We start from the raw sequence: 20,533 nt of genomic DNA on the forward strand, positions 1-20,533 counted from the left end.
AATTTTTACTTACTTTACAAGTTAATTGAATTTTTTTAATCTTCTCCACGCGGTCTATTAATCCCAAAAGATTTAATGAGAAGGGGAAAGTTTGGAGTTTATTGTCCAATGGTTCCGCTGTGGGTGAAAAGTTACTTACTAAGCCGTCACTTAACCGCAATGTTTTCATTTTATGTTTTAAAAGTTTGTTGTTTAGTATCTTTGTTGTTTTTGTTGTTTACATTTTTACGTTCGGAAATTGTTAACAGAAAAAAATAAGATGCAATTTAAATTAAGTCAAATTTGTGGTAATATTTTTATTTAAATTTTAATATTCATTACTGTATATAATTAATTATTATATATTATTTATTATATATTATATATATTTTTATTACAATAATAAATATGCTCACATCTGTACTCCCTAATGATGTAGACTGGTAACAACTGTTACTCTTGTAGTACATTCATACATTTTATTGAGTATATTTGAACTCAACTTTGTAAGGGTTGACTCTATCCCATTTTTTTCAAATTAATTCAAGTTATATACGAATGTTTTTTTTTGTTACTGGGCACGAACTGTATTATCATTTAAAAAAGTTCTCTAACTAAATTATATATTCATCAACGTGATATTTCGATTATAAATCCATACATTAAATTTATTTTATCTATTGATTTTAAATATGAATTTGTAATTTAAATAGAAAAGAATTATATTTAGCGAGGATAATTAATATTTTCAGTTCTTGGAATATTACTTCATTATACTTATTCAATGAATATTGCAATAAATTGTTTTAACTTTCAAAATGGAGGTATGTGAGAAAAATAATTAATTGTTTATATATTATTTACTTTAAAACTAAATTTAATATTTATAATTATAATTAATAATAATTTATTAACATTATTAATATAATTACCAGATTTGGAAAATAATTTATCAAAATTAAACAATATTAAAATGACGATTTTATATATATATATATATATATATATATATATATATATATATATATATATATATATATATATATATATATATATACTAATATTTTTTATTATAAAAATTATTTTTTTAACTACATTTGTTAATAGTATTAAATTTATTTTATTAATTTACTGATGTATAAAATTTGCTATTACCCATAAAACCTAATATTGTAATTAATAATACAAATTATTGTAAATAAAATGTAATATTCTTAATTTGAATGTAAATAGTTGTAGATAGAATAAATTCAAAGTCTTGTAATATTGTAATAGCTATCGAGAAAACAAAGCCAATTTTTGATTGGAACTCACGCGTAATTTACGCGTTCTAGCATTTTGTTGAAGAATATTAACCAAGTGGAAGTTCGATATGAATTGTTTTATTGAAAATAAAATATTCACTACCAAATTTTGATTTACATTGCTATAATTTATGTATGTGTTATTTTTTATGATAAGCTTTGAATAAAATTATGGTGATAACAACAGTAGTGATGAACCAAGAAAAAGTTGTTACTTTTTAAAAAAAGTTTAATTAAAATGAGACGATTTCAATAAGTACTGGATGTTTTTGTATACAATTGTTTGTACGCATGGTTACCATGTAATTATGTTATTATATATTTAATGTCAGATTTTACTATGTAATAAATGAGAAAATAAGACGGCGAAGTTGTTTATAATACAAAAATAAACGTTTCATTCTTAAAAATATGGGTTTTTTTTTCTCTCATTTCCTGTACACTTACGTATGTATATTACAGAGAGACTTTATACAAAACTAGGCTTGGGTACCACTGTCTCATTCGAAGCCCTGCTGCCGATTAGCTGTGCATGTACTACGCATAATATAATCACACATTTAAATTGTAATTCATTAGTCTTTTCAAGCAATTTTAATAATTTAAGGTTGTGTTCAACAAAAGAAAAACCGACTTCAAATGTGGCAAAAACAGTTATTTTAGTTTAATAAGTAAACTAATAAACCTATTAGTGACAAAATTTCTGTGAAAATAATATATAGGTTCAAATAAGAAAAAGAATTTCTTAAATCGGTTTATAAATGATGGAGTTATGAGATAACAATCATAAAAAAATACAACCGAAATGTCAAACTCCCTTTTTTGAACTCGGTTGAAAATGGTAATAAATGAGAAACACTACGAGCGCATGATGTTTGTCCGTGTAGTCCCGGCATCAAATGGACCAACCCTTTTTGTGGGTGTCGTAAGAGACGACTGAAGGAGCTTAATGGTCAAGGGGAGCGTAGCAGTGCAGTGTCCTTAAAATATCCTAACGAAGAGTAAGTGACTACCACCGCCCATAATCACCCACACCACCAAAAGCATCGCAGGTGTGCTGCCGGCCTTTTAAAAAGGAATATACTCTTTTCTTGAAAGTTATGTTGTTATGTTATGAAGTACCCGTAACCGGTGAGCGTGTATGAAAAGATTGATGAGTGTGGAAGAAGCGAAAGAGGTTTGTTTGAATCGAAGCATTTGGCGTTCCATTGTTTCTGCCTACTCTAATGGGAGACAGGTGTGATAGATATGTATGTATGTATGTATGTTATGATGTCGTATTGTGCCTAATAACAAATCTCAATTTATACCAAACCATCTCTATCTCAACCTTACGTTTCTGCATTCAACCATTACATATGGCATCCAAACTCTACCACTCTACTGCTCTCACAATGATCCCATACCAATTTTCCCCATATATTTTACCTCCCGACCACGAACCAATCAACTATTTGTTATCCCACTCATATCCCCATATGTCCTGACAATTGTGAGTGTAACCCATTAGTATATCCCTTTCGTCTTTGGGAAACTTTAACTATAAAAATGCTACCTATATACATATATATGTAATCAAGTCTAGTGTTCACATTAATTTAACTTTGAATTAAAGCAGTACAATGAACGTCTGTCCATATAAAATGAGACTTTGTATTTCAATTAATTAAGTTAAAGTTTTAATGAAATTGTACATACCTATCTTGAACATTGAAAATGTAACGTTTCTGTTATTCGGTGTTCGAATAATTTATTCCTACAGCGAAATGTAATAAAGAGTGCCTAATAAATTCAGAGCTCCTGGTCAATCCTTCTACTGGAGTATGTGCGAAAGTTTCTCAAGATATATGAAGATATGGATGCCTTTATATACATATTTGTATCGGAAATTTCATGAGTTAAACTTCGAACTGCAGCTCGCTTTGAGGCGAGACTTTGTTATGTAAAGCACCGTACTCAGCCTACAGAAGACTTCTGGATGAAGTGAAAACAATTGTCAGAAACGATAAATATAGTAAATTTATAAAAAAAATTTACATAAAGATGGATGTTTGTTATTCTTTTATAGAAAAACTGTTAAATGAATTTCAAAATATAGGATATTTTATATAATTACACAGGTCTCGCTGTGTGGTTCCCGCATAGAACAGACCATGCTTTCTTTTCCCGAGGTAGTCGTAAGAGTCGACTACGAGAGGGTGAGAGATGGGCAGCAGCGTTCTTATTTGAACATCTCTAAAAGCTTAATTGCGGTTTTTATATCACGTAAGTTCCGATTGTGTATTTAATATACATGTAAACAGAATTATTATTCAAAATAATTATTAATATATTAATTATTTGACTTGGCAATTTATCAAATACAATTTATTATAGAAATTTTTATTAAAAATATGAAGAAGTTATACAATTTGATTTTGCAATCTCGCTTCTAGTACTAAACTAAAACGAACACCATTCATCTTTCCTTACATTGTTTAAATCCTACAGAGTCGCACGAAGCGTTTCGTCTCGAAGTTCTTAATGCAAACTGCTGAGGAATGGAATGCTCTTCCTGCTTCTGTGTTACCGGAGGATTGCAATCTGGGACTCTTCCAACGAATCGCTAAACGTGTTGCTAAGGGCAAACTTGAGAACGACTAGATTAATTTGGCAATTTTTTAAAGTTAAAATCTGAAACTTTAAAAAATTCTGTAGAATGACGAAGAAAAAATTGGAAAAAGTTTTTGGAAAAATATAAAAAAAATCCATTTATCTTTTTCCTATATAAATTTAACTGGCAATTCAGACATTTTATAGGTAAAATGCTATTGGTTTTTGACAGAATGACATCCGTTTGGTCTCATTTTAATTTATTAATTGCTCCAGTTGGATTAATTTGACAAATATTTTAATGTTTATATCATATCGTTGTATTTTTCTGACAAAGATCCAATGTTTGTGTGTTTGCTTTTTGTGTTAAATCAGCTGCTTACTATATAAATACAGTAATATGAGTATAGAAAATATATACAAAGAGAAAAGTTGCCAATTTGAATCAAGAATCAAGAACCCAGAGTTTGGAAATTGCTACAAAAAATTGGAAAGTTTCTGCAACGTAATAGGATATAGAAATGGTAGAAGCTCCAACAGTGTTATAGTTTCCATAAAACGCACCAAAACAATTAATCATTACCGCAGCAGGTATTTGGTAGTAATCAGATTCATTCTAAAGCCATTCTATAAGTTGATTCTAAAACTACGAAGTCGAATTTATTACTTTTGTCTTCAAGAAATTCACGCAATTTATCTTATTTAAATTGTTTAATAAAAATTTTAGTGACTAAAAAATGCGTTTTTCGAAACAACGCAAGCTCATCATTTCCATTTGTAGCAAACATTTCCTTCATCTTCTCGTTCCAAATTTTATATATATATATATATATATATATATATATATATATATATATATATATATATATATATATATATATATATATATATTTTTTAATGAAAGAAATCGCGGTACAAAGATTTGAAATTATACAATTTTTTTAATTTGCTATGTCAAATGTTCGATTAAGAATATAAATACTAAAGTTAGTAATGAAATGATAGGTTCTGCTCGTAACTGCCTGTATAACACTGCCTGTCTACATGGTCTTATAGTACGTATGATGTCAGATATTCTCACGTGTGTATATATATTTTTACATACTAAATGTTACACTTTGTTATCATAATATTGTTAACCATGTTTCTTAGGGGGGAAAGGGATTGTTAGTAATGAAGACTAAGAATCCCATTGCTAGCAATATACCCAACCAGGTCGACCTCCTCGGGGTTCTCCCTGGAAACTATCATGGTTAATTCCTGATGAATTCATCATGATGGGCCAACTGGCCTGTTTTCATTCTCATCTATCACCCTTCACTGGTGCTCCGCTTATCCCGTTTTTACCATTTTCATCATAAAAAAAAAAAACATGTTTCTTAAATCGTATAATATTTCCGCAATGTTTAAATAAGGAATAAAACCTAAACTCAGTACAGGATCAAAATAATTTAAAGTTCATATCACATCTTAACATCCCTTATGTAGTATTTGTACTCCGTGAAGTGATTGTTTTCTCAGTGACACTGAATATTTTCATTGAAAAACATAGGTTGAATTGCAGTAAACATTTTTATGTTTCTCCTACTGTTTAACATGACATGATCGATTATTAAGTAAATACGGGAAACTCAAAATTTTTTGTGTATTCTAATTTTTTTATTAATGACATTTCTGTCTTAATGTTTCACACCATGGGTAGATTCTTAGTTCGATTTTCATCTAACAATTTATATTTCATATCTAAAAGGAAACATTAATATAAATTCTTTGTTGCGCTTATAAACTAAATTGTTTACAAAGATAAGTCAGTTATAAATATTGTGAGCAAGGGTGGACTTATCTCTGAAAGAGATCTCTTCCGACCAACCAAATGCAGAGATAAATATATGTAGTTAGTGGGCAGCTATAATATATAACACAAATATCACGAAAACGATATAAAAAAAGTAAGATATAAGTGTAAAATATATAAATAGTAACCCCGCCTGCGGTAACGGGATACGTTGGCGGGGCACCAGTGAAGGATGATCGATGAGGATGAAAACAGGCCAGTTAGCCCATCATGATGAATTCATCTGGAATTAATCATGATAGTTTCCAGGGGGAACCACGAGGAGGTCGACCTGGTTGGGTATATTGCTAGCAATGGGATTCTTAGTCCCCATTACTAACAATCCCTTTTCTCCCACTGTGTTTTGGTTTGAAGGCACGGTGGGATATGGCAGTTAATTTACAGGTTATAATTGAATAACACCTGAGTCCTCAGGAATGACAACGCATGGGGGATATCATGGGCGAAACAGCATACTTCATTATGTCCATAGTACTGCTTATGTCTATAGGTAACGATAAATACCGCGGTACACAAATTTAAGAGTATTGTGAAAGATTCTACTAGTAAGTGTATAATAACAGTTTGTTCACCATATTTAAATAAGTATGACGTTAGGTGCTTTCACATACCAATGTACATTTATTTTTATAGACAAATTAGTCTATTATCAACTGATAATTGTATGGCACTTATTATATGCCTAAGGTCATCGACATTTTGAAGGCAGTGTTACACATGTTAAGTCAATAAGAAAAAGAGCAATAAGTTTGGTATAGTCCGCGATATATCGAAATGCTGATGTAATTGATTGTGGAGTATCGATCTCAAGATTTAAAAAAAATAGAATGAATGGAATATGGAGGAAATTAGTAGGAACTGGTTGGATTTGGAGTTTTGGAAAGTGGTATAGTGGTATAAGATGGGCGTTCCACAAGGGTCAATCTTAGGCCCCTTTCTCTTTTTAATCTACATAAATGACCTTCCCTTTATGGTAGAGAAAATTGCAGATATAGTGCTGTTTGCGGATGATACTTCGTTAGTGTTTAAAATTGGACGTCAAAGTAATCAATTAGACGATGTAAATTGTGCTATGGCTGCAATATTAAATTGGTTTACATGTAATAACCTATTATTAAATTCCAGCAAAACAAAGTGTATAAAATTTACACTTCCTAATGTAAGACTAATAAATACACAGTTATTGCTTAATGACGAAATAGTAAATTTTGTTAATGATACAGTTTTTTTAGGTATAACAGTGGACTCGAAATTACAATGGGGGCCCCATATTTCAAAATTGGCCAGTAGACTCAGTTCTGCTGCATATGCAATTAGAAGAATTAGGCAATTAACAGACGTGGCGACGGCTAAACTTGTATATTTTAGTTATTTCCATAGCATAATGTCTTATGGCATACTGCTGTGGGGTAAAGCAGCCGATATAAATACTATATTTGTTTTACAAAAGAGAGCCATACGTTCTATTTATGGTATGGGTTCAAGAGAGTCATTACGTCAGTGCTTTAAAGATCAAATATCCTCACAGTTACTTCACAATACATTTATGAAAATATTATGTATACACGGAAGAACTTAGCGAGTTTTAAAAAACTCAAAGACTGTACAAGTAGAAACTTACGCAATATAAATAAGCTTATTTTACCTAAATGCCGTCTGCACAAAATCAGTAAGTCATTCTATGGTAATTGCATAAGATTTTATAATAAACTGCCGGAATCTGCATTAAATCTGACAGAGAGGCAATTCAAATCTTATATTAAACAATTTTTATGTAAGAAAGCCTATTACAGGATAGACGAATTCATAGATGACAACATATCAAGTAAATAATTAGTTTATTAGCATACAACGTTATAATTTTATTTTCATTGCTTTCTTGATTTAATTGATTAATTTTAGAAATATGAAAGCGTAGCGGTTTTTTGTATTAATTGCCGCATGCATTCTTATGTAAAATGTGAATACTATAACTATCAGATGGCAATTGTGAGTAGCTTTGACGTGGTCTAGTGTTTTGAGTAGTCATGCTCACTAAAATGTCCAGACTTGTGGCGGCGTGGTGGGCCGGGTCAGCTAAAATATGGTCGAGCGCAGTGATGGCTGGCTCATCCGTCATACTCGTGAACGGGTGCTGCTTGTAGGGACTGGTCTGCTCTAATCACTATGACTGATTTCCTCTTATTAATTGTTTAACCAGTTGGTTATGTATTCAATTTTTTTTTCTTTTTGAGTATTTAATTGAATTAGTGCTAATTGGTGGTTTGTATTCACACAATTAAACTTAAAAATGTAAAATAATAATAAAATTATTTAAAAGAGCATCACGCAAGTTTCTTGCTCGTTCTTCTTGTGATGAGACAGCTTTCCGAACGAGCGGTAAATTAAAAAAAATGTAATGACTTTTCAAAAGTGCTTCAATGTAAGTTTATTTGAATAAATGATTTCTATTCTATTCTATTCTGGTATTTTCCACTATGTCGGAAAATAATTTCAAATATTTAAGTGAAAGAATAATATTAATAATAACGGATAATGTTTCATCCAATCATATAGAATCATATCAAGATCCTTTCCCTTATGTGATTTAGGTAAAAGAACGAGAAATATTGTATAATTATATAGTATAAAGTAAGTAAAAGTGGATATAAGTTTTTCATTACATTGCATGATTGCACTCACTGCATCCCACATAATGATGTATAAATTTGCTTATTTTATATGTTTTTATGAGTTGCCAGAGAAATAAAATATATATCTATAAATGTCTTATATTATTTTCTTTAAAATAAAATGGTAAATAGATTTTTCAATGATTGCTTAATGATGATGATGATAAATGATTTAAAATGCTTTATCAAAGTAAGCGACCATAATAGTAAAAACTAACGCCATAAGGACAAATTACTGCCACTGTGTCGATTGCAAAAGGCCGGTAATTCGTTCTTAGGAAATTGTGTAAGTTTTTATAATAAACTGACAAAATCTATCTTGGACCTACCCGAAAGACGGGGGGGAAGGGATTGTTAGTAATGAGGATTAATGGCCCCATTGTTAGTAAGCCCTGTCAGGTCGACCTCCACGCGGTTCCCCCTGGAAACCATTTTGACTAATACTTCTTGCATTCGTCACAATGGGCTAACAGACCTGCTTTCATGCTCATCTATCATCCCTCACTGGTGCCCCACCAGTGTATACCGATAGCGCAGGCGGGGTTACCATTCCATTATCATCCATTGAAAAAAAAACCCGAAAGACGTTTTAAAGTAGTTTATAAAAGAATATTTCTGGAAAGGTCTATTAGAGAATAGATAAATATATTAATGACAAAAAAGCTTGGAAGGAATAATAGTGGCTGACATTTTTTTTATGTTGACACTTTTGTTATATTTTATAATGAGTGTGTATACTGATTGTCACATTCAATTTGGTAATAATATTATTGATGTAATTGTGTATTTTGAAACAAGTCATGCTAATTTTAATATCCAAATTAGTGGCGGCGTAGTGAACCGGGTCTGTGGGCTCCCTATAATATGGTTGAACACAACGATGGCTAGCTCATCCGTCATACTCGTGAACGGGTGCTACTAGTAGGGACTGGTCTATTCAAGAATACTGTGATTGATTGTAGCTTGATAGCATTTTATTTTCTTTTTCATTATAAATACGAAGTTTGTGATAATAATTTTATCTATTCATAATTCTTTTATTGTAATCTTAATTTAAATTTGAAAAAAGCAACAGCTGTGTTTCTTGCCCGTTCTTCTCAGCTGAAATTGCATTCCAAACTGGGCAGTAGTTTATAAAAAAAGACTTTTCAAAAATGCTTATTATTAAGTTTACTTGAATAAAAAATATTTATTTATTTATTGCTATATATAAGGGTAAAATATATAAAATAAATACATCTAAATAAAATTAGAAATATACGATACAGAGTAGTAAAAATAATAAATAAAATAAATAGAAGAATAAAAATCAATTCCACTTCGAAGTACTCCATCCAGGTTATATTAGCTGAGGGTGACCGAAGGTGACTCACTCCCCCATGACGCAGTAAGTATTCCGTCCACCATAATGTTCGAAGCAGTGGACTCTGCGGGTGATCGAAAAAAGTCGCTCCTATTTTTTCTATATTATGCCTGTAACTAAAATAATAACGCCATATTAAAGACTTTGAGAAATTACATATTATTTACAATATTTGAAACTTGACTATTGAGTCATATTAAATATCGTCATTGTCGTAGAATACTGACGGATCTGACGAAGATTACATATAAAGATCCGTCAGTATTCTACGACTATGACGATATAATCTATTCAATTCCGCTACTATTTGTATGCGTGCAATTAGCAATATTTAATACTGATTGACTATTTTAAGTAAAGGTCTCGGGAGCATGTATGTATAAAACCTTAGAAATAATTTTGCTCACGTTGGTTCATGCCAGATTGCCGCAACTACGAAACAATATAATTTCTATATTGCAAGCTTATTCCACTAAAATCGATAATCACAGATCGATACCAATGTAACTTGCAATTTATATTTATGTTTTATTTAAATTTAATATTTGTTATTTTGATCTGTCATTTTAATTTAAAATAGTGAAAAATAAACTCACATTTTATCATACAAATCAATTTATAAAAAAAGTACTATTCGATAGATTTTGTTTCAACTTTAGATAATCATATGTATAATTTTTTTTTTTTTTATTCGACTTAGCAAGCTGACGGCCCACCTGATGGAAAGTGGTAACCGTCGCCTATAAATATGAGCAATACCATGGACATAACAGTACACACACATACTGTTTCGCCCATGATACCCCCCATGCGTTGCCATTCCTGAGGACCCAGGTGTTACTCCTCTGTACCCAGTAAATTCACGCCATATCCCACCCTTCGAACCGAAACACAGCCATGCAAACACAACTGCTTCAAGGTTGAAACACGACAGAGGTACCCAAGCAATCGACTTTTGTACAAAGTCTCCCTCTGGTAGACCTAAACTTAAACCTTCATTGAACTTTTTGTTCATTTTAATTATTTAAAATTCTTTAATGTTAATTACCTTTTGTCATTTATTACAGTGTTTATTGCATTAATTAACTGTTCCTCTGTTAGTTTATCTATATGGATTTGAATTCCAATTCCATGATGTACATATCTTTCAGTATTAGCCCACTGATCGAATGCCAGAGGTATACCAACGAGCGGAACACCAGCAACGATAGCTTCATCAGTCGACTGCGTCCCTCCTTGGGTTATAAAAGCTTTAATTTTTGGATGCTCTGCAACATTGTCATAGTTTAACTGTATTTATTGTACACGTTTTATAAATTATATTCGTACTTCTGTATCATTAAATATAAGTTAAAATGTTTTATATATATCAATATTTAACCTAAAGCAATAGATAACTAACACGTTATATTATGTACGAAAGTTTAGATTTTTAGCATTTAGGAAAATATATCAATATTGACAACTTTTTGGTATAAAGGAAAAGTGAGAAGGAGGGAGGGAAGAATGATTTTAAGATATATAAGTATGACGTCTCTGAATTCAAAGTGGAGAATGGCCAGGACAGGTGATTACTGCTATGTGGGATACATAAGGAAGAAATAGAAAAAATTGTTAAATATTAAATTTAAAAAAATACAAATAACATACTTAGAAGATCAGCTTGTGGAACCCATTTAACTATTTTAATATTACTCGACTTTCCAGCCAATTCATCTTCATTCCATTTGAAAAGGAAATCGTAAGGTAGTTGTGAGAATGCTTTGAGCATTATTTGTATCTCTTTGGAGTATGCTGATATATCTACCGTTGTACCAAAAGACACGTAGATTACGCCGTTTGCTGAATAATTTAAAAATGATGCTAGATCCTGAAGTAGAAAATTAAGAGGTTTTATTAGTTTTTTTTTTATAAACACATGTTTTATTTTTATGCAATTAATTACGGTATTTGAGGCTATATAGATGTCTATTCTCATGTAATCGTATTTTAAAAGGGATACATGACTTCCTTTAAATGATGTGTTCTACAAGTAAAACTGAATGTTTCTTACAACAAGTGAATAAGTTGATATAGGAAGTCGTAAATTAAATCCAGATATTTATTGGAAGGTTCCTCATGACATAGCATATCCTAGCCCGAGGACCAGAAGATTTGTGTGATTGTGTGGCACTTATAATATACATATACATAAATTCAATATAGTACTAAAAATATTGAATATAAATACTTACACTTGTTAATTCTTTACTGGGTGCTTGATGTATACCATATGTATAAATTGCAGTTATTGGTACCGGACGAATTGTCTCCCACATGGGATGCGTGTTTATGTAAAGTAAGTGAACATTATTTTCTAAAATATCAACTTCAGAGGCTTTATTATGAAAAATAGTTTTAATTGCTTCACTTTCAATATCTTTCGTATCATACAATACCTTTCTATAATACAGATTTTGATACAAAAGGGATACTTCTTCCCATAGAGAGAGGTTATAGATATTATTTTGGAACATTAAAGGGTATAATATTGGTTGAGTCGAGGCTCCAATGGTGTTATAATTTTCAAAGAATGCGCCCTGAGAACTAAACTTTATTGCAGGTATTTGGTAATAATCAGAAAACGCTGTGGCCATTCTTAACAATGATTCTAAAACCACCAAGTCAAATTTATTAGTTTTGTCGCGAAGAAATTTATCTATTGTATCTGTTTTAAATTGTTCTATAAATACATAATTAATTAAATTATATGTATCATGAAACAACATAAATGCATCATTTGCACTTTTTGAAAAAATTTCGGCCTTTTTCTCAATCCAAATTTTATGGAAGTCAGCACTGATATCGATCTCTGTAAGATTCGTCGGTGTTTTTCCTTTATCATATTCAGGCCAATTAGTAATAACAACAACGTGATGTCCTTTATTAACTAATGCATTTATATATCGACGGTACACTACCTGGTGACTGTAAAACATGCTTGGAAACACACCCAATATACGTGCACATTCCGTCACTGGGACGTACAAAATAAAACTTACAATCAATAGTAATTTATACATTTCGGTTCATTAAAATGTCTATATTGAACTATCGCTTTAAAATTTTCCGTTACTGACAAATACCGCGGCACACAAACTTAAGAGTATTGTGAAAGATTCTACTAGTAAGTGTATAATAACAGTTTGTTCACCAAATAAAGTATATTTCAATAAGTATGACGTTAGGTGCTTTCACGTATGAATGTATATTTATTTTTATAGATTAATTGTTTGACACTTATTATATACCTAGTGTCATCAACATTTTGAAGGCCATGTTACTCACGTGAAGTCGATAAGAAAAATACCAATAAGTTTGATGTAATACATAGTATGCCAAGATGCTGATACAATAAATTGTGGGCTATCGATCTCAAGATTTTAGAGGAAATAGTATTTATTAAAATAGATATAGGAGACATTGGGAAAAACTAGTTAACTAGTAGGATTTGAAGTTCTAGGTAGTGGTATAAAAAAAAAATTTGTTTCGCAGGGTCGGAAAAAAATCCAAATATTTAAGTGGGAAATTAATGTAAGTTATAACGGATAATATCTTATCCAATCATGTAGAATTATATCAAGGCTTAAGTTGTCAATTACAATGACTTTGATGAGTATGGGAAGGATAATGTTCCTTACATCATCTGACGAAATAAGGGCAATTAGGTGCAAGTATATCAAAGAGATATAAAAGTTCTTAGCAGATAGGAGTTTAATAATTATAATGAAGTGTGATTAGGGTTTTTTTGTTTTTTAATATTATGACAAAGATATGGTAACTTCCCTTTCGCTATCGATTTAAATTAGCAGAGTAAGGGTAAATGAAGTCAGGCCAGATAGGTAATTTCGCCATGTAGACCTTCATCTGCGTGGTGAAATTAACACGAATGAACTACCATGTATTCCACAGGAACCATGAGGATAGAGAACCAGAGGGAGCCATGCAAACACAACTGCTTCACGGTTGAAACACGAATGGGACAGAGGTACCCAAGCAATCGACTTTTGTACAAAGTCTCCCTCTGGTATAAAATATATAAGTATAAAACATATTATTAATATTATAAATATAATAAGTGAGTTTGATCAATGTGGAGGAAGAGTAAAAGACTAGTTTGAATTTGAGCATTTGGTGTTATATTGTTTCTGTCTACCCCAATGGCTTACGGGCATAACGCATGTATATGTATGAATTACCTCTCATCTATTACCTTGACAACTCGACCGATCATCATTATATTTGGAATAAAAAAGAATATATAACCATATTTATTTCTGTCAATCGACATATCTCTGTCACGTGGACAAAGTCGTAGGAAAAGACTAGTATTATTATAACATACATTATTATGCATTTATTATTATTATTATATCAGCCGTTAACTGTCCACTGCTGACCATAAGCCTTCCCCATAAGGGGAGTTTTGCCAGTAGTTGTCACGCTTTGGCAGTCGGTTGGGCAACCGCAGTTAGGCTTTTAGAGATATTTTAAGACCGACGCTGCTGCCCATCCTTCCACCATAAGTTATTCATATATACATTAGTGATAATGAAAATTTTAATGTCTACTAATTTATTTTCAATATTTTTTTAACAATTTACAATTTTACAATTTACAAATTACAAAAATTACAAACTAAATTATGTACAATGTACAATTATAAAAAAAAAATATTGTTTTATATTAGTCGCTAGTTAAGTAATTTTTGTAACGTACATATTAAAATACAAAAACCGGCTGCGCGCTGCAAAAACCTTCGATCAACATACATTACTAATTGAACAATCATCTTGCGTCATTAATGATAAACAATGCAAAGAAAACTAGTTTAAACAAGACGAACCAAATGTATAAATTTACATGTATGTCATTTACATTTTGAGAAAAATATGTATTGTGCTTCAGATATGGCGATCAAGGACTCAGTACCTGTTTATCTGTACTACCATTACTTCTAATTGTTAATATATATGTACGTAACATGTTTGGGTAATATCGGTACCGATTTGATATCTATATATTATTGGCAATATTAGTCAACAATTTTTTCATTATTAAATTGGCAACACTTTAATACAATAGAAATGGCGAGAAATTTTTCCCGCCATTTCTATTGTATCGATTAATTGCATTACATGTCGTATAATGTTTCACTCAAGTTTTAATAAAAATAGTGAACTTAGTTTTATTTGAAGATTTTGAGTTCTTTTTCTTAATGGAATGGTAACCTCGCCTGCGCTATCGGTATACGCTGGCGGGGCTCCAGAGAGGGATGATAGGTGACGATGAAAGCAGGTCAGTTCGCCCGCCATGATGAATTCGAAAAGAATTAACCATGATGGTTTCCAGGGGAAAGCGCGTGGACGTCGACTTGAGAGAATATATTGCTAGCAATGGTACTATTAAACCTCATTACTAACAATCCCTTTCCCCCCGAGGAGTTTGAGTTATACTATTCAGTCCACCTACTTACCAGCAATTATTTAATTCACATTATATATATATATATATATTGGGGTTCTTCTGGACATTGATGATTAAAAAAAGGTCGTCATCCGTTTCTATATCGCTCATACCAATCAGATATCTATATTATACTCGTATTATATTTTTTTTGATGGGTGAAAATGGTATGGTAACCCCGCTTGCGCTAACGGGATACGTTGGCGGAGCACCAGTGAAGGGTGACAGATGAGAATGAAAATAGGTCAGTTAGCCCATCATGATGAATTCATCAGGAATTAACCATGATAGATTCCAGGGCCGCAAGGAGGTCGACCTGGTTGGGTATATTGCTAACAATGGGATTCTCAGTCTCCATTACTAACAATCCCTTTCCCTCGCTTATATTATATATTAGATAATGGATATAAAATATATATTATTAGGTTAATATATACTCGTAGATATTACTATATATTACCCAACCCTAATTTATAATACATATTTACCAGAGGGAGACTTTGTACAAAAGTCGATTGCTTGGGTACCTATGTCCCATTCGTATTTCAACTGTGAAGTATCTGTGTTTGCATGGCTGTATTTCGATTTGAAGGGTGGGATATGGATATTTACTGGGTACAGAGGAATAACACCTGAGTCCTCAGGAATGGCAACGCATGGGGGTATCATGGGCGAAACAGTATACTCTGTTATGTCCATGGTACTGCTCATGTCTATAGGCGACGGTTACCGCTTTCTATCAGGTGGGCCGTCAGCTTGTTTGCCATTCTAAGTTGTATAAAAAAAAATGTCTTATTTTATCTTATTCTGTGTTAACGGTCGTGTTACTTCAAAATGAGGAAAATATATTCAACTGTTGTATCTCCAAGTTACCTGAGTATTTTAATGGCATTAATAATTTGTAATATTATTTTTAGGTATAATTAATACAGATAAATATAAAACTTCAAAGTCATATTATTATAATAAAAAAAAACTTTTTTAATTTGTTAATATATCGTAAAAACCGCATCTCAAGGTTTACGTCAGAAAAAAAGGAAAGATAAAGTCGGAAGTTGCTGAAATATTAATTTTAAATGCATACTTAATACCATTAGAGCTTAGCAGGCTTAACGAAGACGAGAAAAAGAACCACAAAGAGTTAATTGGAATAAAGTTAACAGACTTTTTACTACGAATATTCCAATTATTATGAGAGTAGAAGAAGAAACTAGTTGTAAGTCGCGGTTTTGCTTATGTGAATTGGGATAGAAAATATATTTATTTATTTACACTTTATAATACCTTTTATAAAAATAATAAATAAAATAAAATTTAAACTAAAGGGATATAAAAGGCAGCTTCGTTGTTAAACAAGCTCTTCCAGATACATATTTATTTCTATTTTCTATACATAGTAATTATTTATGAATTTACAAGACTATCAATCAACACTGGCTGGCTATGTAGTCCCGGCATAGGATAGGCCACCCCTTCCTTTCCTGTGTGAATCGTTAGACGTGACTATGCGAACTTAAAGCCTAACTGCTATTGTAGGGGGGAAAAAGATTGTTAGCAATGGAGTTTGACGGCCCCATTGCTAGCCATATGCCCTATCAAGTCGACCTCCACGTACATCCCCCTGGAAACCATCGTGAACAATTCTTGTTGAATTCATCACGTTGGGTTAACTAACCTGCTTTATCATCACCTATCATCTTTCACTGATGCCCCGCCGGTGTATACCGATAGCGCGGGTGGGGTTACCATTCCATTATCACCCATTAAAAAAAAAACTGTTGTTGCAAATCCTCCTGCAAAGCGTAGCAACTACAGGCAAAACCCTCCTTTTGGGGTTGGCCTATGTCCAGCAGTGGACAGTTAACGGCTGATATACTGAGTAATGATGATCCTGTAACTTCGGATCACTGGTCAATCAAAGTGACCGCATACATTTTTGTAATACAATCCTTCCGTGGAACATAAAATTTAAAGGTGCTACCAAGTTTTACCCTTTTTCCTTGTTGAGCGGAGTTAGAAATAATCCGGGTTATATCGGCGGTTTTACACATCTGTTGGGTGTTCCATTATGCGTAACAGCTTAAGTATCCCGTCCCGGGTGGGAGGGCTTTTGCAATTTCGCCCAACACATGTGCAACTTGACTTTTCGGGCCAGAATGCGACATTGTATCTTTCAGAGGTATTATTCTGTTGATTGCGGCAACCGTTTAGTGAGGGGGGAAAGGGATTGTTAGTTATGGGGTCTAAAAGTCCCATTGTTAGCAGTATACCCTATCAGATTGACTTCCAGGTGGTTTCCTGAAAACCATCGTAGTTAATTCTTACTGAATTTATTACGAGTGGGTACCTGGCCTTTGATCTTCACCTATCATCCCTCAATGGTACCCTGCCATCGTATATCGATAGAGCGGGCGGGGTTATCCATTCTATTACCATAAAACGGTTTTGTGAAATTTGTTTTATGTACTAGTACCTATCATTCTATGAGTATTGAGTAAATTTTTTTTTAATTGAATAGATTGCTACTTCTTTACCTAAATAATTTACAATTTTGTTATTATATTGGCTACAATAAAATATATAGATAGATATATATATCTTTATTACTACTAATAAAATTAAAAAAAAATAACAATAAAAAGAAAAAAAAAACAATTCATTTTGCTGGTAATAGGAGCCGAGGAGGCTGCTGCTATATATGTACAGCTCCAGCGAGATGTACCTATATAGCGCTGATTTACAGGCTATATAGGTATATATCCTACAATCCTTTTTAATATTATAAATGAGGAAGTTTACACGAGGGAGACTTGGTACAAAAATCGCGTTTCTGTGAAGCAGTTGTGTTTACATGGCATGCTTCACGGTAGAAACATGAATGGGACAGAGGTGCCCAAAAACTATTGTTGTGCAAAGTCCCCCTCTGGTAAAGGATATTCATATATATATATATATTCTTTATATGGTAGAGGGTACACATATATATACATATTGTATACAATCATTTCACATACAATAAATTATTATTAAAGAATAAACAATTAAAAAGTATTGAAATTTAAAAGAAATAATAGGAAATGACCATAAAACATTAGTATTATATCACTGCACTAAATTAGTATAATACGGAGGTCATTTAGTTCATTTGACATATATTAGACTCATAAATATTATTATGACCTTCACCCAAACGTTACGAGGGCTGCGTATCATTAGGCGCCCCGCTTATCAGTCGCCGAGACATTTTACATTCCACGAACTTGTAATACACGAATTTTATATAGTACTGTAAGTTCATCACACATTTTTTTTTTTAATGAAAATGTGAATGTTTGCAAATATGCAATTGCTCCGAAAAAAAAACTTAGCTACTTCCACTGTAAAAAAAATAAATTCCATAAGTTACAAAATACATTCAAATGCAAACGCAGAATTGATAAAGATATCGTGTAACATAGACACAAAAAATACGTTTTACTCCACAAAAAAGACAGTGTCTATCACCGGAATATTAATTTTATCTTACTATTTATTCTTCGAACTTATAATAATAAATAATAATTAATATAATAGACTTTATAGAATTCAAAAAGAATTATTATAATCGACGCAGATCGATTGTGAAACTCCTTCTTTTTGAAGTCGGTTGACTATTAAAATTGCTTGAAAAGGAGAACGGGTTCCAAGTGAAACCATATCACAGAACAAGGTCGTCTCTACAACTTGAACACGATCTCAACAACCTGCGAATGAGGGTCCACGAGCGTTAGTCAACTACGTGACTCGCTGCTGTAATTTCTTCGTACGCTCTTAATGGACACTGATATTGTCTTCCAGATTACACCAGATACAGTACAGATACTACATACCTCATCCCTTCGTGTTGATATACTCATACTTTAGTTGAGGCTTTTAACTTTATAGTTATAAATAACTAAAGAGATTGTCAGTAAGTAAATTTAATTTAATTTCATTTAATTAATTTTATATATATAATTTACCTTCTTCTCCTTCTTTGTATTTATTTAGAAGAATTGTTCAAATGCCCGCTAATGAATTTCATCATCATAAAAATCACCATAAAGTACAATCTCGACTATCTGGATGCATGGTAGTCCTCCACCGTACGTTTTTTTTTCTTCCATGCACAATTAAACTATGGAATGTACACCCTGCAACAGCTTTTCTGAACAGATACGATATTAAATCCTTTGAGGAAAGAACATATTCTTTCCTAAAAGGCTGGCAAAACATTTGGAATTTCTCTGATGTTTCGAGTACCTATGAGCGGCGGTAATCAACTATCGTCAGGTATCAAATCCGTATGCTCGTTTAGCCCCTATCTTATATTATTAAATTAATTGTGTTCCACTAAAAAAAAACTGAGTTTCATTGCGGTTAAAAGAGTTGGTTTGATTTAAAAACTAAACTACTAAACTGATTTTAATAAAACTTTTACGAAGCCAATCTGCAAATATATCTTTTTAATTGGTTTATAACTGATGTAGTTATGATGGTAACAAACATAAAATAAAACTGAGTCGAGAACCTTCTTCTTTTTGAAGTCGGTTGGAATAGAAGTTTTTCTTTTATTGAGGTACCTAATTCGTGCATTCCTTTTCAACCGGCTTTATGAGTATTCCAGGCCGTATTCTTAATCTGCTTCTACGATATGACACCTAACCATATCTTTTCGGGTGGGAGGGATTGTTAGCAATGGGGAGGTTAGTCCTCATTGCTGTCAATATACCCTATCAGGTCGACTTCCACGCGGTTCCCCCTGAAAACTATCGTGACCAATTTATAGTTGAATTTTTCACGATGGGCTAACTGACTTGCCTTTTTATCCTCACCAATCATCTCTCACTGATGCTCTGCTAGTGTATACCAATAGCGCGGACAGTGTTATAATTTCATTATCATCCATTAAAAAAAAAATCATTTCATATGAATCTCATATAATCACAGAATTATACTTTCTATTCATATTTTATAATCAATAAAACACGCTGATAAACAAGGATTTTTTGTTTTAATTCTATTTATCTAAAGGTAAAGTTCATCTAAAATAAATCTTCTTATTTGTAAAAGCAAATTATTACTAGCTTGAATGCGTAAAATATTTTTTTAATGAATTTAAATGCATATATTTGAAATTAATAAATCAGGCGAATGGAGTAGTGCAATTTTTGAGAGCAAGGCTTAATTAGTGACCGAATAAAATTGAATGGCGCCCGTTCATTTCGACTCCAAGTTAGAGTGA

At 32.0% G+C, this 20,533-nt stretch overlaps 1 protein-coding gene across 1 annotated transcript; it reads right to left on the reverse strand.

Annotated features, from left to right (window-relative positions):
• Positions 1-1,783: 1,783 nt before the first annotated feature.
• Positions 1,784-12,743, reverse strand: LOC113511350 (UDP-glucosyltransferase 2-like). The gene is made up of 5 exons (XM_052896765.1): positions 12,000-12,743; positions 11,416-11,635; positions 10,814-11,033; positions 9,669-9,881; positions 1,784-1,820 (listed from the first exon to the last, which is right to left on the reverse strand). The coding sequence occupies exons 1-5, from the start codon at positions 12,741-12,743 to the stop codon at positions 1,784-1,786; spliced, it is 1,434 nt and encodes a 477-aa protein (XP_052752725.1).
• Positions 12,744-20,533: the final 7,790 nt, after the last annotated feature.

The sequence above is a fragment of the Galleria mellonella genome, unplaced genomic scaffold (assembly GCF_026898425.1).
Source record: "Galleria mellonella isolate WM207_F2 unplaced genomic scaffold, CSIRO_AGI_GalMel_v1 utg332, whole genome shotgun sequence".
In the NCBI taxonomy this organism is placed as follows: domain Eukaryota; kingdom Metazoa; phylum Arthropoda; class Insecta; order Lepidoptera; family Pyralidae; genus Galleria; species Galleria mellonella.